This window comes from Cnephaeus nilssonii, assembly GCF_951640355.1.
Source record: "Cnephaeus nilssonii genome assembly, chromosome: 6".
NCBI lineage: Eukaryota > Metazoa > Chordata > Mammalia > Chiroptera > Vespertilionidae > Cnephaeus > Cnephaeus nilssonii.
In genome coordinates, this window is record NC_137077.1 from 14,297,254 (window position 1) to 14,320,633 (window position 23,380).

At 43.1% G+C, this 23,380-nt stretch overlaps 1 protein-coding gene across 2 annotated transcripts in view; it reads left to right on the top strand.

The window, feature by feature from the left end:
- Window positions 1–23,080, top strand: part of GNPTAB (N-acetylglucosamine-1-phosphate transferase subunits alpha and beta) — a 50,156-nt gene extending 27,076 nt beyond the window's left edge. For both annotated transcript variants that reach the window (XM_079774617.1, XM_079774618.1), the window contains 14 exons: window positions 4,385–4,546; window positions 4,934–5,113; window positions 5,326–5,496; window positions 7,265–7,388; window positions 8,427–8,630; window positions 9,278–10,383; window positions 11,462–11,661; window positions 12,340–12,559; window positions 13,472–13,585; window positions 17,375–17,460; window positions 17,714–17,812; window positions 18,373–18,540; window positions 19,265–19,355; window positions 22,027–23,080. In XM_079774617.1, coding sequence (XP_079630743.1) covers window positions 4,385–4,546; window positions 4,934–5,113; window positions 5,326–5,496; window positions 7,265–7,388; window positions 8,427–8,630; window positions 9,278–10,383; window positions 11,462–11,661; window positions 12,340–12,559; window positions 13,472–13,585; window positions 17,375–17,460; window positions 17,714–17,812; window positions 18,373–18,540; window positions 19,265–19,355; window positions 22,027–22,104 — 3,003 coding nt within the window. In that variant the 3' untranslated portion in view covers window positions 22,105–23,080. The remainder of the gene's footprint in view (window positions 1–4,384; window positions 4,547–4,933; window positions 5,114–5,325; window positions 5,497–7,264; window positions 7,389–8,426; window positions 8,631–9,277; window positions 10,384–11,461; window positions 11,662–12,339; window positions 12,560–13,471; window positions 13,586–17,374; window positions 17,461–17,713; window positions 17,813–18,372; window positions 18,541–19,264; window positions 19,356–22,026) is intronic.
- The last annotated feature ends 300 nt before the right edge of the window (window positions 23,081–23,380 follow it).

Consider the following 23,380-nt stretch of genomic DNA (forward strand, 5'->3'; position numbering starts at 1 on the left):
AGCAGTTAGGGATTAGACAAGATGACTTTGGAGGCAGGAAAACCAGTTTAGCCACTGCTGCCCGAGCCCAGCAAGACATTTGGGTTCAGCAAGTGCCTTGTTAGTGGTGCAAGGATGAGCATGGTTCCAGAAACATCAGAGAGAGCCCCTCAGCATGACCTGGTGACTTACTAGCTGGGGAAGAGGGAAGGAAAAATGAAAGGGGAAGTGGGTGCTTCTAGAGAAGATGGGAGTGATGGCATCAGCCACACTCAGAGCTTCAGTGGGAGAAGCAAGCTTTTTCAGGAAGGAAACTCTGAGCTCAGTGTGGGCAATGTTTCCTTGGAGGTGCTTTGTGGCATGTGGAGGAAAGGGCCGTTAGGCATGGACTCCAGGGCCTCGACAGCTGAACCATTTTTCCCTCTCAGTTCCTCCAGGAGGCCTTGCCATCTAGAGCTCTGTTCTGCCCCAGACCCCTCACTGATACTGCCTGTTCACCTTTGTACCCCTAGTGATTATCTTGGGGCCTGGCATTTAGGGGGCCACTCAAGAAATGCTTGTTGAAGAATGAGCAAGAAGAAAGGCTGTGACTGTAAACCCACCCACCACATACACTGTCTTGGACTACAAAGGGAACCAGGTCAGCCAGTGTGATTATCCATAGGCCTCACTAGGTTTATGGTACCATTACGTTGCCTTTATTATTCTGGTTAGAGCAAAGCCAGAATCTGTACTCCTACACCCTCTGGAGGGGAGGTGGGACTTGAGGAAAATGGTTTCTTTTTACCAGGTAATAGATTTGAATTCATAAAAACTTTACTGTGGACTGTAGTCTTATAAAATCAATCTTTTCTATTAAAGGCTTTCTAGTTTGAGATACCTTGAGGTGAATTCTTGTATGATCTGTAGAATTTTTGTATGTGCTGGACACAGGATTCACCTTTTGAGAAACTAGATTGTCTATTGGTCTTTATTTTCAGCTCACTCGTTCTAAATCCTCCTGCATTTTTAGACATCTTATTTATGGTGGGTTTTTGCTTGTTTTTTGATTTTTGTTCTTGTTCACTTCTTTAACATATGTTAGAGCAGGTGGAAAATCTTCCCAAAGCTCTCAAGTGCAGTCTCACATTTGGTTCAGTTCCATGATAATGGTTGCTGGGTGGGTGTGCAGAAGCAGTGGAGGACGTGGGTCTGTCCTCACGCTATTTGTAATCTCTTTTGGGAGGCAGTATGTTTGTATAGTAAGTGTTCAAGTAGCAAAACAAGACAGTATAGGATTAGCTACAGAGAAGAGTAGTCTAGAGTTGAGGTTGGCATTTAGAGAAAGGCGAGTTCTGTGTGGATCAGAGACATGTGGGAAATTTTCTTTTTTTAAAAAATATATTTTATTGATTTTTTACAGAGAGGAAGGGAGAGGGAGAGAGAGTTAGAAACACCAATCAGCTGCCTCCTGCACACCCCCTACTGGGGATATGCCCTCAACCAAGGTACATGCCCTTGACTGGAATCGAACCCGGGACCCTTCAGTCTGCAGGCCGATGCTCTATCCTCGGAGCCAAACCAGTCAGGGCTCATGTGGGAAATTTTCAAAGAGAAAGAGGCTCCCGGGATACTTGAAGGCTGACCAAATTGTATGCTTCAGCAGGAAGGACAGTGCGGGCAGAGTGGGAACAACATATTGTCCTGCCTGGACCTCCGTTCAGGGCATGTTCAAGGTCACAGTATATTGTAAGAATATTGTATTCATGCCCCTTCTTTTAGTAACTTCCCTTCAATTGGTTATGCATCTGTTCTCTTAAAGCACGACACCCTTTCTTTTGGTTTTATTGCTAAAATAAAGTCATAAGCAGATTAAACAAGCAACTCTGGAACTGATTTAAGTTTTAGAAAACCACCAGCACATATTAAGTCATAGTAGGTTTGAGTTGTCGGATCACTAAAAGGAGCTAATTTGTTTCTCAGTTTTATTAGCTGGTATGTTTTTTTCCCTAACCATATACTATCTCATATATGGGCGTATTGAGCACATCATTTCTTTTTTTTTAAATATATATTTTTTATTGATTTCAGAGAGGGAAGGAGAGGGAGAGAGAGATAGAAACATCAACGATTCGAGAGAATCATCCATCGACTACCTCCTGCATGCCCCACACTGGGGATCGAGCCCACAACCCAGGCATGTGCCCTTGACTGGAATCGAACCTGGGACCCTTCAGTCCGCAGGCCAGTGCTCTATCCACTGAGCCAAATCAGCCAGGGGAGGCACATCATTCTTGAAAATGCCACAGTAACAAACATATGGAAGTGTCAGTGACTTAAAGATAGCACACTTTATCTCTCAGTCACACTAACTTGTCCCTTGTGGGTCTGCAGGGGGTAGGTGTCCAGTTGTTCTCTCCTTGACAAACTTATGATTTAAAGAATTTAGGTAAACTTACAATTTCAAGTAAGAAGCTACATATAGAAGCAGTTGCCCACAGTTGCCCAAGCTGGGAATTCCAGCCTTTGGCACTCACTACAACCACGCTTCAGTACCCTTCCTGTCTTTTCCGGAAAAGTAATTACGGTGTCCAGGACTGGAGAGCCACCTAGTGGCTAGCCCAGGACTTTCTTCCCACCCTTTTTCACTACTCAAAACCTGGTTGCAGTGGCAGAAATTCTTTTTCATACACAAATATTCCCTTATGTTTTTTACTTGTGTAGTTACCTTAGGCAACTGTCTGTGAAATTTCGAAATAGTTTTCCAGAATAAAAGCAGTTTGGAAGAAGAGATTAAGATAAGGATATTTCCCCAGTAATTTTTAAATTAAATTAGTGTATGATAACACTATATTGATTCATTCTAGAGTAGTGGTTCTTATACTCCAGGGAGCCCAAAGAGGTGCTGTGGGAGCAGCGGAGGCCTAGGGGGGATAGTGAGGCTCTGTAGGTTCCCAGGTAGAAGAGTATTCGCCCAGAGGCAGGACGGTGGCAGCAGTGAGAGCTGACCTTCAGTGAGTGCTTAGTGTATGCCAGGCACTGCCAAGGTGAAAGAACGTAATCAGTTAGGAAGACATGACAAGCATTTCTGGTAAGAGTGAACGGCCCACATAATAAAAAGGGGAAAAGAGAAAATTCTAACTCTAACTTTTAGTTTTGGGGCCTACGTAAACTCAGGAACCTTTGAAAGATGAGCTAAGTATAGTCATGTTACAAATACAAGAGCTTAATCTGAGGCCATAGTAATTTGTGTTTGCTTCGGTTTATAAATTTAAAACAAAGCCCGGGCTCCATTAGAAGAGTCACTTCGGCAGACGGATTTTGCTGTCCTCAATTGGTGGTTTTCAGTCCTCTTCCTGGCTTTTTAAGCTCTGAAAGGCCGTTTTCATGGGGAAATTGTATTATAGGCTTAGAACATAAACATCAAGGGTGTTATGGACTTGCGTAGAGGTGGGGAAGCCTGTTTATAAAATGTGTTAAGCTCTGGCCCGTTTTGCTCAATGGTTAGAGCATGGGCCCATGGACTGAGGGTCAGGGTTGGATTCCTGGTCAAGGGCATTTACGTGGGTTGCAGGCCCAATCACAGCTTAGGTCAGGGCATGTACAGGAAGCAACCGATCACGGTGTCTCTCACATCGATAACAAAAAAACGTGTTGATGCTTATGATGTTCCCCCTTAGATTTACGATTCCTTCTAACGCTTTGCCCCAAACGTGCTTTTGGAAGCACGTCAGTCAGCTCTGCCAAAGACACTCATTCATCTCACGTGTGGGCACAAAAGCCATCCGGACGCCTGCTAGCAGACGTGGTCCCCGCCAAGTAGAGTGAGGTTACACTGCAGGACTTGCCCCCAGAGTAAGCAGAACACAGAGTATTTTAGAACACAGGTCATAAACTGGTGACCAGATGTGCTGTGTTGGAACATATGACAATCAAAAACATTTGAGCCAGCATTGAAAATTGGGAAATTTCTATTGAATGTCAACTGTAATTAAAAATTTTAAAATATTTTTTAAAAAGGGAATGAGGAGATTTCCTGGCCTCTTAGATCTGGCAGCTCTGGGTGGCCCTGAGCAGTGGCTGCAGCTTTCAGATGGGGCCTGAGATGTCCCTTTGGCCAGGGCCCTGCCACTTCCTCTTGTTCTTAATTCCAGGCCCGTTCCATTCATTTGGGAAAAGCATCTGGCCTGTTTAGGTTTTCTTCTTCTTTGTGTGTGTGTGTGATATTGGCTTGCTATTTCATATACATATGAAACTCTTAATCTTTAAATATGTATAATATATATTTAGATGTATACTATACATACTGGTAATACATAGCCTATGTTTTATATATATTTAAAGTTTAAAGATAATATGGGAATTTCAAGGTGTCTCTTCATGAGGGCTCAGTTTTTCCACTGGTAACCCTGTTGTCATTTTATAGTTGCACCTGTACTCAGAGGCCGGTGTAGCACTCCTAAAATTAAACAACCCCAAAGATTTCCAAGAACTGAATAAGCAGACGAAGAAGAACATGACCATCGATGGGAAAGAACTGACCATAAGTCCTGCGTATTTATTATGGGATCTGAGTGCCATCAGCCAGGTAAGGGATGCAAAGATCCTTTCAAAACCTGAGTGGGTTTATGTTGTTAAAGATTTACAAGTTGCTATGTTAGAAGAAGGAAGAGGACTTGAGTTCACTGGGACTTTTCTAATGTTCCAGTCCCTGCCATTGGTTAATATTACCTGAAGTGACCAAGAAGCAGATCCAGGAACCTTTCCTAAAAAAGTGTGTTAAAGAAATGCTGTGTATCTGTGTTGTTGTTGTAACTGAGCTGAGTCTTTTGCATTTTTCGTAATGTTTCAAAGTAAGATTGGGTCTTTAAAAGTCTGCCAGAGCACCCTGAGAGCAGAGAGGGCCAGGGAGACACAGGGGGAGGTGTGACTTCAGGGCTATTTTACATCTTCAAGCACCAGGCGTTTTTCTCAGTCCAAGCAGGATGAAGATGTTTCTGCCAGCCGCTTTGAAGATAATGAAGAACTGAGATACTCACTGCGATCTATCGAGAGGCACGCGCCGTGGGTTCGGAATATTTTCATAGTCACCAATGGGCAGATTCCATCCTGGCTGAACCTTGATAATCCTCGAGTGACAATAGTAACACACCAGGCACGTGGCTTTCCATATATCACAAGGCTGTGGTTTTCTGTTCTGTCTTTTCTGTTCTTTTACTTTTCCCTGATTTCATTCCCTTCACCCTCCTCACCTCCATTTCCACCTTCCTTTCATTCTTCCATTTGCCTGCCTTCCTTCAAAACCAAAAATAAAAGAAAAACCCCTCTCATCCACCCTCTTTCTCTCTTGTATTTTTCTGTTCAAAGGATGTTTTTCGAAATTTGAGCCACTTGCCTACTTTTAGTTCACCAGCTATTGAAAGTCACATTCATCGCATCGAAGGGCTGTCCCAGAAGTTCATTTACCTGAATGACGATGTCATGTTTGGGAAGGATGTCTGGCCAGATGATTTTTATAGTCACTCCAAAGGTCAAAAGGTGGGTACCTAAGAGGAAGGGATTCCTGGCTCGGAAGTCACTTGGGAGTTATTAACAAGAAATCAGGAATCAATATGTGTACAACTGTGTTCAGATTTGATCAAATAAGCATTTGATCAGGAGAGTTAACAAATTGGGAGAAAGAAAACTACTTAAAGATTTTTAAGTCGCTATGTTAGAAGAAGGAAGAGGACTTGAGTTGATTGGAACTTTTAATTGATTGGTAGTTTTTCGCTTGCCTGCATTCTTAGTCACCCAGAACCACTCTTTCCCCCCAGTCTTCCCCCAATCCTTTAAATGTTCTACAACAACAGCAAAAAAGGCAAAATCACTGTAAAACACAAAATCATGGTTACAGTGTCAGCAAAGTGACCAACATAGAAAGTTAGCTCAATTTTCTGCTTAAAGAGGTGGGTGAAATTTCATCGAGACTGGTCTCACTCTGGCTTTGAGAGGCAGGATGGAGAAGCACAGACCAGGAGCCAGCTATTTAGGATGGTCCTCGGCAGTGACCTGACCTTTATGTTTCCTGTCTGCCCAGTGGGGAAAATAGGAATACCAGGGTAGTTGTTAGAAGGAGTCATCATCACCATAAGCTTGTGATGAACTCTGCAACTGTAAGGCTAAATGCACGTAGCTACTTTTCCTGTTGCTGTTTGTGTCACTCCAGTGTGCTCACTGCCCTGTGCCTCTGCTCAGTGGCTTCCCCTGTGTTAGCTTGTACGGCTGCAGAGTTGAGCTGTGGCTTGACAGGGAAGACACACAAATCAGTGACTCCACGCAGTGATTTCCATGCCGGCAAGTGTGCCCGGCTGCTAAACGGTGGGCGCACGGGAGGGTGAAATCAGACAGGAACAGGGAAGGATGACCATCTGAATTGAGATGAACTTTGAAGAACAAGTCGGAGTTCACTAGATTCCAAACAGATGGAATGTGCAAAGGCATGCAGACTGTCGAAGGGGAGCATGTTTTTATAATTTTAGTTTGAGAAGTCACCATGTACCATATCACTCATTAAGAAAGCAGGGGGCTCATAGCTCAGGTCGCTGGGCTGGTTAGTTTGCCACAAAACGTAATACTAGCAGTGGAGGATGTGTAGAGTTCATCTGCTTTTCTCAGCCATGATGCAAGTACAAATACACTCAGGAGCTAGTGACAGTTGTCACGGAAAAGCAGTGACTCGTGTGGAATACATTCCACCTACTGTGGCATGCATTTGTACTCCCAGTTAAGTCTGACCTATTGCTATTTTTTAAAAATATTTTATTGATTTTGTTTTTTACAGAGAGGAGGGGAGAGGGATAGAGAGTTAGAAACATCGATCAGCTGCCTCTTGCACACCCTGTACTGGGGATGTGCCCGCAACCAAGGTACATGCCCTTGACCAGAATCGAACCTGGGACTCTTCAGTCCGCAGGCCAATGCTCTATCCTCTGAGCCAAACCAGCTAGGGCCTGACCTGTTGCAATTTTATTTCAAAATATATTATAACACCACGGTGTGAGAAACTGCTCCGTGAGCTGAGTCCTTGTCTGCTTTCCTCGTGTAATGAACAGAGTAAATGTGCTCAGTCAGTATCATCAGAAGAGCAGAACTGGGGAAATGCCTTCGGTGCAGGCAAACTTAAAGCAAAATACCCCCCATGAATGCAGTCAGCCTGTGGAAAATATTAACCTTTTTCCAGAGGCTCAGTTTTGTTTTAAAGAATTCTAATTTGATTAGGAAGACTGTCAGAAACTGTTTTATATTCTCTCTGGTTTTGTCGTAGGTTTATTTGACATGGCCTGTGCCAAACTGTGCTGAGGGCTGCCCGGGCTCCTGGATTAAAGATGGCTATTGTGACAAGGCTTGCAATAACTCGGCCTGTGACTGGGATGGCGGGGATTGCTCTGGTAAGGATGCGGTCAAGGGTAATTTGCTTCTGTTCATGGAAGTTTCTCATTCCTAATCATTACTGAACATGCACCATGAATTAAACATTTTCATGTATTAAAATAACCAGTAATCCGTAGACTCTTTGGAGGTGATGACAAGTGTCCTGCTGTGGCCCAGTTTATTCATATTATCCGTTGTTGAGGGCATTTTCCCACATGGGCCCTGCACTTGCACAGCCTTTTCTTATTATTGAAAATATGAAAACAGGGACTGCCCTTCATTATGTACGTTCAAGAGCAAGAACTACTCTAACTGGTTCTCGTAGGAGCTCCTGGCTGGTGGCTTCCAGCAGCAGATGTCTTAGGTCGGTGAATGAAAAAGAGATAATGAGATAAATGTCTTTTCTCCTCAGCATCTCTTCTCCTTTTCTTAGACGCTTATATTATTGCCCTTCAGTGTACAAAGAATTTAAACTTATGAAACATTATTCCCCTTAATTTCTTAGTCACCTAGGAAAGAGAGCTTGTATGCACAGATGGCACCCCGTATTCCATGTGAGGAAACAGATTTGGAAAAGTGTTAAGTATGGGAGGAAACAAAACCTCAAGTTGTGTTTCACTCAGATCTGTCAGAGGCACTTCTGAGAAATGCAGCCAGCTGCAGGGAGAGAACAGACGTGCAGAATGGGTCTGTGGAGCCCAGAGAACTCAGCCCCTGATAAGACATTCACACTTGACAATGAGGGCAGCACCTGCATTAGGGTATGTTAGGGCAGTTCTGACAGTCAGTGTTTGGAAAACCTCTCCCTGTTCTGCTCCTCCATCCACATCCGTAGGTGCCCCCTTGAGACAGTTTGAGGTCCCTCCAGGCTAGTAGGTGCCCAGCCCACTGTCAGGTGATGTTCCTTTTTCAGTTTATTCTTAGCTACATGAACTGAGGAAAGAGTGAACCCTTCCTGACTAAGACTCATGCCTCAATCTTGAAAACGCTGTGAAGAAATAAGGAGCTTTTTCACGTAAAAACAGCAAGATTCTGTTTTCCTCCTCCCTCTACAGGTAACAGTGGAGGGAGTCGCTACGGTGCCGGAGGCGGGGGAACCGGGAGCTTGGGAGCTGTCCAGCCCTGGCACTTTGGTGGAGGAATAAACAGTGTCTCTTACTGTAATCAAGGGTGTGCAAACTCCTGGCTCGCTGATAAGTTCTGTGACCAGGCCTGCAACGTCTTGTCCTGTGGGTTTGATGCTGGCGACTGTGGGCAAGGTATATATATTGTCCTAATAATCTACTGAAAAAGAATAAGAGGATAAGAGTCCTTGGACACTAGAGAGCATTTTGGCTCGTTGTTATTTAAAGTCATTATTCTCTGTGTATCCTTTTCCCAGCCTTGCATCCATACTATTTGTAAGTTAAAAATAAGAGAAGGACACAGATCTTTAAAGAACAGTAAATACTAAGGCTGCATCTTTTCCTGTATTATTCCAGTGTCTTGTCTTTTTCACTAAGCTGATTTCCCTTAGTTGAAAATATATGGTGATAGCTTAATTTGGAAATAATAAAAGACATTTATTAAAGAAAGACAATTTTACTGGATCTTGTTGATAGCTTATTAACAGAGGTTGTTTTAGCCGACAGTTGTATTTTTTCACATGGACAGTAGATGGAAGTCGATCATTGGAACTTACTGTCAGAATTGTGTCCTATCTCCGTAGTGAGTCAGACTCAGAAGCATTCCCTGTCAATGACTGGAAAGGAGCCCTATATCAGTAGCTCCTGTGTTAGAATTTCTGATTATTTTAAAGTCCATTTAGAGTCACTGTTAGCAAGTAAAACCTCAAACCCTAAGAATTAAAGGAAAAAGGGGGAAATGGTTAGCTTCTAAAAAGTAATTTTTGTGTTTTCTCCTCTAGATCATTTTCATGAATTATATAAAGTAACTCTTCTCCCAAACCAGACTCACTATGTTATCCCAAAAGGTGAATGCCTGCCTTATTTCAGCTTTGCAGAAATAGCCAAAAGGGGAATCGAAGGCGCCTACAGCGACAACCCCGTAATTCGACACGCTTCCATAGCCAATAAGTGGAAAACCATCCACCTCATAATGCACAGTGGAATGAATGCAACTACCATACATTTTAATCTCACACTTCAAAGTAGGGACGACAAGGAGTTCAAAATCCAGATCTCAGTCGAGGTTGACACAAGAGAAGAACCGAAACTGAACTCTACCACCCAGAGGTCTTACCAGACATTGGTTAGCCCCATAACACTTCTTCCAGAGGTGGAAATCCCATTTGAGGATATTCCCGAAGAAAAACGCTTCCCAAAGTTCAAGAGACACGATGTTAACACAACAGGGAGATGGCAAGAGGAGGTGAAAATTCCCCTGGTCAACATTTCGCTCCTCCCCAAAGAGGCCCAGTTGCGTCTCACTAACTTGGATTTGCAGCTAGAACGTGGAGATATCACTATGAAGGGATACAACCTATCCAAGTCAGCCTTGCTGACATCGTTTCTGATGAACTCACAGGATGCTGAAGTAAAAGTAAACCAGGCTGTCATCACAGAGGAAAGAAATGAGAGTGTGGCGGCCCCACTGGAGCAGCAGGTTCACAGAAGCACCGGGCCAAACAGCTTAGGAGCACCGGAGAGATTACAGAGGTCGACTTTTCCAGCAAAGACAATAAAAGTGAATGGCCACTACCAGCGTCGGACTCCACCCCGGGACTTGGAAACCCAAGCAAGCTTTCGATCTGAAAGTCAGACCCAAAAAGTGGGAGGTGGAAGTGTGTCCAAAGAAAAGCTCTCATCTCTGATTGTTCCACAGAAGAACCAGGTGCCCAGAGAAGAGCAAATCATAGGGAAAGAACAAGAGGAAAACAGAATGGAGGACAACGCTGAAAGTCACATAGGTGCTAAGGAAGTATTGCCTGGAAGAAAGCTGCAACATTATACTGACAGTTACCCCGGCTTTTTGCCCTGGGAGAAAAAAAAGTATTTCCAAGATCTTCTTGATGTAAGTTACATCTAGCCTTATTCCTTCCCATGCTTAGGAACAATAAATAATCTTGTAAGTGATGATAATGTAACAATACCTACCAATTGTTCAGCACTTCCCTGTGCCAGCCACTGAATTAAATGCTTTTTCTTACATGGTTTCATTTAATTATCTCAGTAACCCTAACTGACAAGTGTTTGTCTCTGTTGAGGTGTGGGTAAGGAGTCCATAGGGAAAACTCCTTAACTTTGCCTGGAGGTATCAGGGAAGGCATCCTTGAGGAAGTATCCTGGGAGCTGACTTGTGAAGAGTGGGTCAGCGTTGATAGACCCAGAAAAATCCTGTGGTCTAGGCCGGACTGTGAACAAAGCACAGCCATGGGCTGATGTCATACTGGAAGAAAGGAGGATGGAGAGGGAACTGTGTCTTACTCCTTTCATTGTATTCAGGAAGGATCTTGTACCTGGTGCAGTAGGCATTGGCTGATTATTGAGTGAGGACTGCAGAGTTCTTGTCTAGGTTTATTTCCTCACTTTTTTCACACATACCCCTGCGCCCCCGCCCCCCCCCCCCCCTTCACCACACAATTCTTGTTCTCAAGCCAATGCCAGTGATACTTCCTCTGAAATCCAGTTTAGTCCTGCTCCTAGGGTCCTCATGTCATTTGCCCCTCATGGATTCTTAGTGACTAGTTACTAAATTACACTGAGTGGCCAGATTATTATGATCTCTAAACACATAATAATCTGGCCACTCAGTGTATATCCTATATAATAAAAGGCTAATATGCAAATTGTCCCCTCGACCAGGAGTTCGACCAGCAGGCAGGCCAGCCAACTGCCCATGTCCCCTCCCCCTGGCCAGGCTGGCCGGACCCCACCCATGCACAAATTCACGCACTGAGCCTCTAATTAATACACACACACACACACACACACACACACACACACACACACTGAATGGCCAGATTATTATGCGTTCAGAGATCATAATAATCTGGCCACTCACTGTATATAAAAGGGTACCTTTATCTTTGTTGACCAAGTATGCTTTTGCACTAAACCTAATGCTGTATTACGTGGAATTCTCTTTTTAGGAAGAAGAGTCATTGAAGATGCAGTTGGCATACTTTACTGACAGCAAACATACTGGGAGGCAACTAAAAGATACATTTGCAGATTCTCTCCGATATGTAAATAAAATTCTAAACAGCAAGTTCGGATTCACATCTAGGAAAGTCCCTGCACACATGCCTCACATGATCGACCGAATAGTTATGCAGGAACTGCAGGACATGTAAGTCTGACTTGTGTTTGGGTTGCTTGCATGTGCTCAGAGCCACAGCTGCTGGAAATTTACATCTTTATCCTTTGCAGCAGCATGGATGGATCTGGAGAGCATTGTGCTAAGTGAAATAAGCCAGTCAGAGAAAGACAAGTCACATATGATTTTCATTCATATGTGGAATCTAATGAACAAAATAAATTAACAAAATAGAAACAAACTCGTAGATACAGAAAACAGACTGACAGCTGGCAGCGGGGAGGAGGGTTTCAGGGCTGGGTGAAAAAAACGAAGGGATTAAGAAAAAGAATAAAAAAGAAAAACCCAACTCGTAGACACAGACAACAGTATGATTACTAGAGGGGAAGGGGGGACAAGGGTGGTCGAAGAGGGTAAAGGGCAGATAAATGGTGGTGGAAGGAGATTTGACTTGGGGTGGTGAATACACAATACAATATATAGATGATGTATTATAGAACTGTACACCTGAAACCTGTTTAATTTTATTAACCAATATCACCTCAATAAATTCAATAAAAATAAATAACAAAAACAGAAAAAGAAACTTATATCTGTGCTGTGCTAAATTTATGGCTCTAACGGAAAGGAAAGAGATGCTAACTCTATAAACATTAGGTACTTCTTTATATTTTAAATATCCCGAGCTCATTATGTGTTATATTTGTACAGGTTCCCTGAAGAATTTGACAAGACGTCATTTCACAAAGTGCGCCATTCTGAGGATATGCAGTTTGCTTTTTCTTATTTTTACTACCTCATGAGTGCAGTTCAGCCGCTGAATATATCTCAAGTTTTTGATGAAGTTGATACCGACCAATCTGGTGTCTTATCTGACAGAGAAATCCGAACACTGGCTACCAGAATTCATGACCTGCCTTTAAGCTTGCAGGTGGTGTATTTTTCCCCCTATGCTTTGCAGCAGTTTTAAATGAAACTTTTAATTTTGATACTTTCTCTTTTCCCCCTGCATATTTCAGTGTAATGCAAGCAAGAGTAATTCTTTTTAAAAAATATATATTTTATTGATTTTTTACAGAGAGGAAGGGAGAGGGATAGAGAGTTAGAAACATCGATGAGAGAGAAACATCGATCAGCTGCCTCCTGCACACCCCCTATTGGGGATGTGCCCTCAACCAAGGTACATGCCCTTGACTGGAATCGAACCTGGGACCCTCACTCTGCAGGCCGACGCTCTATCCACTGAGCCAAATCAGTTAGGGCAAGAGTCATTCTTAATAGTGAATGAGGGTATTCACAACTAGTCCATTTTTAGTGCCAGAATGAAAACCAGATTTGAAGTTCATATTTCTGAGCTTCCTTCTTTTAGGCTTGCAGTGGGGATTGCCATTGTATTGTCTAGAGAAGAGCCAGGCCACACCTGCACGTAAGGTTCTGGGACAAGTTCACTCCGGGGCCTCAGGTGTGGCCGGCTGGGTATCGGCCAGGCCTGTGGTGCAGCAGCCCCTCTGCCACGGCCTCTCCAGTCCCGGGAGCAGGGCGCTCACTAATGCAGAGTGCCAGGATGCATCTAGCTGCACGACATCTGTCTGGTGATCCCCGGGCCCATCTTGTGTAAATGGTGCCTCCCGGTTCAGGATGTTTTATTTTGAAACAAAGAGGAAATATTCGTGTTCATATTGTCTCATTCTGCTCTCTTTTCCTTAAGAATCATATAGTCAAACTCTTTTTGAAGGTAGCATTTAAAAAAATTTTGGAGACGTTTATGTAGTTTTTTTATTTAAAGCTACAATCATTACTTGTAATGTACCTAGAATGTTTATTCTTTTATTTTCTTTGTTAGGATTTAACAGGCCTGGAACACATGTTAATAAATTGCTCAAAAATGCTCCCTGCTAATATCACTCAGCTAAGCAACATTCCCCCAACTCAGGAAGCATACTATGACCCCAATCTGGTAAGTGGCATGGGTTCTTTTATGTAAAACAGAAAGTATATCTTTATTGGGTGTTATTTACACCATTTCTGTATGGCATTTCAAAAACTAGAAGCGGACTCTATGTATATTTATATTTGGTGGAAAGTAGTAGCACAGATAATCCAGAATATTTTATATCTTGCCTTAAAATATTTTTTCTTCTCCTGGATTTTAAGCTAATATTAGGATTAGTTGTTTATATTCTACTAGAGGCCCGGTGCACACAATTCATGCATGGGTGCACACCCACCTTGGCTTGGCACCACCTGTTCACCTGCTCCACCATCCCACCGGGTTCCCACTCTCATCAGGGCCCATTGGAGCTGGCAGTATCTCCACTGCCGCCTGCTGCCAATGCCACATCTCCTACCACTGTCACGTTCTGTGCTGCCCCCTGGTGGTAAGAAAACATCATAGCAAGCAGGGAGGAGCCTGCAACCTAGGTACATGCCTTTGATCAGAATCAAACCCAGACCCTGCTGTCTGCAGGCTGAGGCATTATCCACTGAGTCAAACCGGCTAGGGCAGGATATGACATTTCTTAGCCTTCCAGCAGCGGACCTTCAGTTTTTTCTCCAGAAGTGTGGTGGAAAAACCCTAGATCACCTTTTTGGATTCTTATTACCCAAGTTACTAAGAATATTACCAGTGGCATACAGGAAGCTTAGCCAATGTGCAGTCAGAAAAGGTGTTTCCTCTATAGTTCACACCAATGGAGGGCTGGGCCCTGCCCAGGCCTCTCCAGCTCCCTCTGATCACCGGCTCAGCCCCCGCCTGGGCCTGCCCAGACCGAAAGCCTCTTGGGCAGGAGCGGACCCCCAGCTCCCTACAATCAATCGCAGGGGGTCCACTCCTGCCCAGGCCGAAAGCAGACTCCAAGCTTCCTGCCCAGGTGATCAATCGCAGGGGTTCCGCTGGTGTACCAAGCCAAAGAAACCCCCAGCTCCCCACTTTCGATGGCAGGGGAGCTGGGTGTCCCCTTGTGCACCCGGCCAAAAGCCCCCGGCAGAGGCTTTTGTCCTGGAGCCGGAGCGGACACCCAGCTCCCCGCTTTCGATGGCAGGGGGTCCGCTTGCCATGCCCACCATCCAATCAGAGTGAGGAACTGGGTGTCCGCCATGCCCACCATACATCGAAAGCCGGGAGCTGGGTGTCCGCAACGGCTCCAGGCCAAAAGCCTCCGGCGGAGGCTTTCGGTCTGGTGCCAGAGTGGACCCTAGCTCCCTGCAATCCATCGCAGGGGGTCAGTTCAAGGTGCCTATGTATGCAAATTAACCGCCATCTTGGCCGGGTTTATTTGCATACTCACTCTGATTGGCTGGTGGGCATGGCTTGGGCGTAGCGAAGGTGTGGTCAATTTGCATATTATTGTTTTATTAGGTAGGATAAGCAGACTCCTATTCACTAAGGATAGCAGAAGATAGCCCCAAAGTATTCTTATTGGCTTGGGAGAACAGTCCAAAGGTTAAATGTTAACCAAGGAAATATTCATCAAGTAGAATACAATTTTTCATCAAAGCTAAGTGGCTTTGATGCTGGCCCTTTCTTGCTCTTACCAGTAGGAATGTGGATGATTTGCACACAATGATATTGGAGTGTCACTTGGTTGAAATGATTGGAAATCTCTGTTGTTTGTAAGATGCATCTCATTTTCAGAGAAGTGGGAGAAAATGTGCATTTAGAATCAAGGGAAAAAGGGTTAATATAGTTATTAATGTGATGCTTACAGATATTTACTACTGTATGGAAAATATTTACAAAATAAAATTATGTGGGGGAAAATAGTACCAGGTGCACAGTATGATTTAAACCATAGAAAAGTCCTAAATACCTACACATACACATACACACACACACACACACACACACACACACACACACACACATACACACACACCACAAAAAGTAATGGAAATGACAATAGGTTAAATCATAGGTGGTTTTTATTTTCCTTTTTTCATACTGATATTTTCTATAAGGAGCTTTCAATTTCATAATTAGAATAAAATGGTATTTTAAAAAATTTACTATCTTGCAAAAGTTCAAACCACATATAAATAATTTATAGTTAGCTGCAGATAAGACATTTTTAGATGACTATAGAGAAGAGTAATAAATCGATTAAAAATCTGATTCCTGACAGAAGGAAATCATTCATTTAGCAATCCTTGTGCACGCCAGACACTGCTCCTCACTCCTTGTGCACACCAGACACTGTGCTCCTCACTCCTTGTGCACGCCGGACACTGTGCTCCTCACTCCTTGTGTACGCCGGACACTGTGCTCCTCACTCCTTGTGTACGCCGGACACTGTGCTCCTCACTCCTTGTACACGCCGGACCCTGTGCGCCTCACTCCTTGTACACGCCGGACACTGTGCTCCTCACTCCTTGTGCACGCCGGACACTGTGCGCCTCACTCCTTGTGCACGCCGGACACTGTGCTCCTCACTCCTTGTACACGCCAGACCCTGTGCGCCTCACTCCTTGTACACGCCGGACACTGTGCGCCTCACTCCTTGTGCACGCCGGACACTGTGCTCCTCACTCCTTGTGCCACTGGACACTGTGCTCCTCACTCCTTGTGCCACTGGACACTGTGCTCCTCACTCCTTGTACACACCAGACACTGTGCTCCTCACTCCTTGTGCACGCCGACACTGTGCTCCTCACTCCTTGTGCACGCCGGACACTGTGCTCCTCACTCCTTGTGCACACCAGACACTGTGCCCCTCACTCCCTGTGCACGCCGGACACTGTGCTCCTCACTCCTTGTGCACGCCAGACACTGTGCTCCTCACTCCTTGTACACACCAGACACTGTGCTCCTCACTCCTTGTACATACCAGACACTGAGCTCCTCACTCCTTGTACATACCAGACACTGTGCTCCTCACTCCTTGTACATACCAGACACTGTGCTCCTCACTCCTTGTACACACCAGACACTGTGCTCCTCACTCCTTGTGCACGCCGGACACTGTGCTCCTCACTCCTTGTGCACGCCAGACACTGTGCTCCTCACTCCTTGTACACACCAGACACTGTGCTCCTCACTCCTTGTGCACGCCGGACACTGTGCTCCTCACTCCTTATACATACCAGACACTGTGCTCCTCACTCCTTGTACATACCAGACACTGTGCTCCTCACTCCTTGTACACACCAGACACTGTGCTCCTCACTCCTTGTGTACGCCGGACACTGTGCTCCTCACTCCTTGTGCACGCCGGACACTGTGCTCCTCACTCCTGTTCAGGCATGAGCAGCAGCTGTGGTGAGACAAGTCAGCACAGGAGCTATGGGTATCCAGAGACAAACTATAGGTATTGCTGATCATGCGTTGGTTAGTAGGGGTGAGGAATGTCCGGCCCGAGTTGCCGTATAAGGCCCATAAAATCATTTGGTCTGGCCCTGCCAAGGCATTAGTTTGGTCAAATATAGCAGGCTAATTTTTAAGTTGATAATTTTGTGTGGCCCGAGAATGATGTTATAAATATCCAAATGGCCCTTGACAGAAAAAAGGGTTCCCAACCTCTGGTTAGCATATGACATGGGTTAGTATACAGATATGTGCCACTTAAAACTTTATTTACAAAAACAGGCAATTTGCCTGCAGGCCATAGTATGCCAATTTGATTTTTGAAAATATTCATCCTGATTGCTGAGTCTTTTGGTGCCCTCTTAAATTTTGCACCCAATCTGAATGCTTCACTTGCCTCACCCTAGTCTTGGCCCCTGTTGTAATTAATGTCTGACTTTCTCACAGCCACCCGTCACTAAGAGTCTGTTAACCAGCTGTAAACCAGTAACTGATAAAATCCACAAAGCGTATAAGGACAAAAACAAATATAGGTAAGTAGACATATAATATTCTCTTCGTTTAGTTTAAAAATAATTATTATGAGAGTCTAGTATTTTCATCATTTTACAATGGCTTATTAAGCATTCTTTTTTAACTTTTATGTGAGATTGTTTTCTTTAGTAATATTGAAAGATTAACTCATTCTGAGGATGCTGAATCTGTTAAAGTTTAATAAAATATTTTCCTTACTGAAAATCTGTCATATCCACATAAATATTTATACTCTTTATGTTTGATAATTAGGTTTGAAATCATGGGAGAAGAAGAAATTGCTTTTAAAATGATTCGTACCAATGTTTCTCATGTGGTTGGCCAATTGGATGATATAAGAAAAAACCCTAGGTACTGCTTTTTTTTTTTAAATTAATAACTTTAAAAATATATTTTATTGGATTTATTGGGATAACATTGGTTAATAAAATGATATAGGTTTCAGGTGTACAATTCTATAATACATCATCTGTGTAGTGTATTTTGTGTTCACCACCCAAAGTCTAGTCTCCTTTCATCACCATTTATGCCCCCTTTATCCTCTTCTATCTCCCCCTACCTCCTTTCCCTCTGGTATCACCATGCTGTTGTCTGCTAACAAAATGATCCAGTTAGTAAACTGCATTTATTGAACACTTAGTTGGGGACATGATAAGTAGAAATCATTAATTTATTCCACAGCTAGAAGGCACTTTTCAAGATTATCTTTCCTAGTTCTGTTATACAGGCGAGGAATATCCAAAGAAAAAATTATAAAACATTACTGCCTCAGAGAACCTTATCAGTAAATAAAGCATCTGTCTTAGGGCATAAGTCTATTTAAAATATATTTGGAATCCACATTTTCTTGTTTTGTGAGGTCAGAATCATCCTTATGATAATCGGTAACCCTGGGTCTCCGTTATTTTCAGGAAGTTTGTTTGCCTGAATGACAACATTGACCATAATCATAAAGATGCCCAGACAGTGAAAGCTGTGCTCAGGGACTTCTATGAATCCATGTTCCCTGTACCATCCCAGTTTGAGCTGCCAAGAGAGTATCGGAACCGTTTTCTTCATATGCATGAGCTGCAGGAATGGTAAGTGCTCATGGTTCATATATGTATGTATGTATTTCTTGTTTCAGAGTGATGAAATGTCTTTTTATTAACATATACTTTTATTAATTTCAGGGAGGATGGGAGAGGCGGAGAGAGAGAGAAACATAAATGGTGAGAGGGAATCATTGATTGGCTGCCTCCTGCACACCCCACACAGGGGATTGAGCCTGCAACCTGGGCATGTGCCCTGATCGGGAATTGAACCATGACCTCCTGGTTCATAGGTTGACACTCAACCACTAAGCCATGCTGGCTGGGTTGAAATTTCTTTAATGCGGTATTTGTTTGCTCTATCATTAATTTTTAGAGAGAGTGGAAAAGAGAGGAAAGACAGAGAAACATTGATGTGAGAGAAACACATCGATTGGTTGCCTTCTGCATGTGCCCTTGACCGGAATCAAACCTGGCACCCTTCTGTCTGCAGGCCAACGCTCTATCCACTGAGCCAAACCAGTTAGGGCTAGAAGTAATTTTCTTTAGAAGTCCTCATCTCTGCCTGGATAACTTTTACTAATTCAAATGTAATGAAAAATCAGAACTCATGTTGGAAAAGTATATCGTGTTAACATTTTAGAATTGCCTCCAGACAGTGTTTTTTGGTTTCCCATGGTTGTTTTTGCTAAACTGGTATATAAATAATTCTAAGTAATATAGTGAAACCATGCACAAAACTACATAATTGCTTTCTTCTCTCTCTACACAGGAGAGCATATCGAGACAAATTGAAGTTTTGGACTCATTGTGTACTAGCAACATTGATTATGTTTACTATATTCTCGTTTTTTGCTGAACAGGTAAGTTTTATATCTTATGTGGGGATCAAACAGTATTTCTTGGTATATTAGTATCTGATTCTTTTAGAAAATGATATAAAGTCACAAAAAATTTTAATTTCTTCTATTGGTTTGTAGCTAATATGTCAAGTATCCTATATAATAAAGAGGTAATATGCAAATTGACCATCACCCCTCACAAGATGGCTGGCTATGACCAGGTTGGCAGGGGGGTTAGTGAGGGACGACCAAACGACTGAACAAGCAGGCTGTGTGGGGTGACCAGGCTGGCAGGGGGGTTAATGAGGGACAACCAAACGACTGAACAGCAGGCTGCATGGGGCAACCAGGCCAGCGGGGGGGAGCAGTTGGGGGCGACCAGGCCAGCAGGGGGAGACAGTTAGGGGTGACCAGGCCAGCAGGGGGGCAGTTGGGGCAACCAGGCTGGCAGGGAGGGCAGTAAGGGGTGACCAGGCAGGCAGGCAGGCAAGCAGGTGAGCGATTAGAAGCCAGTGGTCCAGGATTGTGAGAGGGATGTCCGACTGGCAGTTTAGGCCCGATCCCCGGGATCAGGCCAAAACCGGCAGTCCAACATTCCCCAAGGATTCCCAGATTGGAGAGGGTGCAGCTGGGCTGAGGGGACCCCCCCCCCCCCGCCCCGTGCACGAATTTCATGCACCGGACCTCTAGTATTTCATAATATGCAGGCATCAAACATAATAGCCTTTTATTTATTTATCTTTTAGATCTATTACCAGTATTCTTTTTATCTGGACCTCAGTAGATTAACTTGCAGACTTTAAGCTAAAACTGAAATGCTCTAAGTATTTTTAACCAAAACCCAAGTAGAATTCTTATCTGGTATTGTTTTTGAAAATGTGTCTCCAATTTTTTTATTTCTTATAACCTTTCTAAAAGTGAGTGAAGTATCTTATCTTCATTTTTCCCTATTAAATTTTCTTTGAATTCCTGAGAGTTCTCCATATAGGCACACAACCTCCTTCAGGTGAGGGTCCAGGAGTAGAAGGGAGATTTCTGATGTCAAAAGAAAGGGACAAGAGAATCCTTATTTAGGCCACAGGTGTGAAATGCTCTGAAGAAAACGGGCTGGAGAAGGAAGGGAAGGTGTCTGGACTGACCTGACTTGTGCTGGGCAAGTGAACCTGGGCTCAGCCTCCTTTCCCGGTGACTGTGGAGTGGAGTTCTTTTTAGCTGTCACTTACAGGAAACTTACATTGAATTTATTTACACTGAGATGGAGGAGGAGGTCACAGAGCCTGGGCTTCCTGCCACAGAGGGAAGGAAATTTAGGAAATGGAGAATTGGACAGGAGAACAGGGAATATAAATCTTGTTCTTGATTTTTGTTGCCATTCTTCCTGGCAGGTAACATCTTTTTAAAAAAATCTTAAAAAGACTGTACCTGCTTCTAGAACAGGAGTCCAGTGAGGAAACTGAGCCTGTTGTGCTGGCCAGCGGTCAGGTCGGAGAGGGACCGTGGGTGAAAGGGCTCAGGTCTTTCACCCGTGTCATTTATGCCAGCAGAGAAAAGGGAACCAGAGAGGAGGAGGGAAGAGGGATGAGAGGAATGAGTCTCCTCTCTTCTTTACCTACTTGAATCAAATTCCTTAACCTGTACTGTGCTCACAAACAAACCAGCCAACCCTGCCTCTCCCTCTGCCCCAGAATCCCAGCTCATCATTCAAACCATGGACGTCTGTGCTTGCACAGAGCCCTGCTTCCACCTCGACATGGAGGAGTAGACAGCAGAATCCCAAATTGAAACCATAAAAACACATTTATTTTTCTCATAAAGTGGTCAAGTTTCTATTTCAGATGTAACATGAATAAACTGTTTCGATGAGGAAGAAATATTTATCCCAATTCTAAGCTAGTAAATTATAAATGAACTTTTTGCCTAATAACCCGTTCATAAATTAGGTATTACCTGTATTTTCAAATGATTGTTGCTCTGTTTAAGTATAGGGAGAAATGGTGATAGGATTTTAATATAGGGTGTGTGGATTTTTTTAAGATTTATTGATTTTTAGAGAGAAAGGACTTGAAAGGGAGATAAAGGGAGAGAAAGAAACATCGATGTGAATGCAAAACATCTATCCGCTGCCTCCCACATGCTCCCCCCGCCCTCGCACCAGGGATTGAGCCACGAAAGCCTGGGCATTGCCCTGACAAGGAATTGAACCCGTAACCTTTCGGTGCACAAGACAATGCCCAACCAACTGAGCCACACCAGCCAGGTTTTTAAAAAATGTTTTAAGAAATCTGTCTTGCATCTGTAGTCATTTTCAAGCCTGGAGACAGTGTCTTAATGGCTAAACAGAGCCATTTTCCTTCAACAGAAAGACTTGACACGACATCTTGAAAATAAGTATGCTTGGTAATAGCTGTATAAAAATCTGTAGCTATAGGTCTTTAAAAAGTGAAGCTTAGACCAAAATAATTTTAATCCTCAGGGATTTAAATATCTTGTGGGCACATATCTAGGTATATTGATCCTACAAAGTGAAACAAAAGTAGGGATTGGTTTTGTTTTGGGGGAGGAATAATGAGACTAATTCGTTGTCTGTTTTTTATGTATAAGACTGTGGACATAGTTAAGGTCATATGACTCTCAGAAAATTTAAAGTTTGTCAATTTGGAAATTAAAATTTATTTTGTCTTTCATCATTCAGTTAATTGCCCTTAAGCGGAAGATATTTCCCAGAAGGAGAATACAGAAAGAAGCAAGTCCCAGTCGAATCAGGGTATAGAAGATCTGCATTTGAAAGTCATCTACCTCGGCATTCACTGGGCATTTTAAAGCTTGGCAAAACAGAGATGTCTTCATGATGTGAAGGCCTGAAGAAGGAAAAACACCCAGGACAATACTTGTTTTGTGGTGTTAGTATAGCCTACTGACCGGGGATTGTGAACATTCGTGTGTTGAGCAGTTCTGAATTGGTTTTACTTTTAAAGCATTTGCTCATGGACCTGTCATTCTTTTAATGAAAAGGGTCACTGACAAGAGACGGCTGCCAAGTTCCCACGGCAACCACTGTCAACTAACTTGAACATGAGAAGCCTACGCCAGTTTGGGATTGCTGGGAGATTGGGAGAGACCCCAGTTTTTGCATTCCAAAGCCTTTTGCTGTGGTTCTACATTTTTGGTGTTTCTTTTTTCATTTCTCATTTTTAAAATTAAGTAGCTACTAAGTTAGCTAGTAATTCTTGCTTCTGAAAATAATGAATTGGGAAGTCTAAACGTGTTTTTAATCAGTGTTATTTAAATAATGCAGCAATATCACCTTCTAATTGGCAATATCTAAATTATTAATTTTATTAATGGTTAAGACTATTAAGTGGTCTTAAATGACTTACAACTACTGACAAGCTCCATGACTGACCTCTGGAATACTTTGTCCTTGTTTCCTCTGTCCCCTAAGAATACTGTGATTTCATGTGGAGATCTAATTGTAAAGGGCTAGACTTAAGTAGCAGAGCTACTTTTCAGATGTAATTATGTTTTGAAAATGTACATATTTGAACAGAAGTGATTCATTTTAGAAATGAGTACTGCTGATGGTACTGACCTTACAGTGTTGTCTTTTTTAATACCCATCAGTATATCCCAATTGATTTTATATAATGCAGGGATGAGCAAACCTTTTCTGTAAAAAGCCACATAGTAAATATTTCAGGCCATATCTATCTCTGCTGCATTTTCTTCTTTGTTGTTTAGTTTAGTTAGTTTAAAACATTTTTTTAAACTGTAAAAATGTCAAAACCGTGTTTAGCGTACAGCTGTACAAAACCAGACCACTGGCTGGATTTGGCCCACAGACCATTGTTTGCTGACCATTGGGATAGAGAATTAGTATTTTTATGTATGGGTAAGCCCTGACAGTCAGCCATATTTTATTTATATCATTATGCAGTGGATTTCTGGAGACCAGATTCCCATGAGTCTTTTTTAACTCTGGCAGGTATTTTAGATCAGGATCTCAACAGTATTCTTTCAAAATGACACACATTTTGTAAAAAGAACTT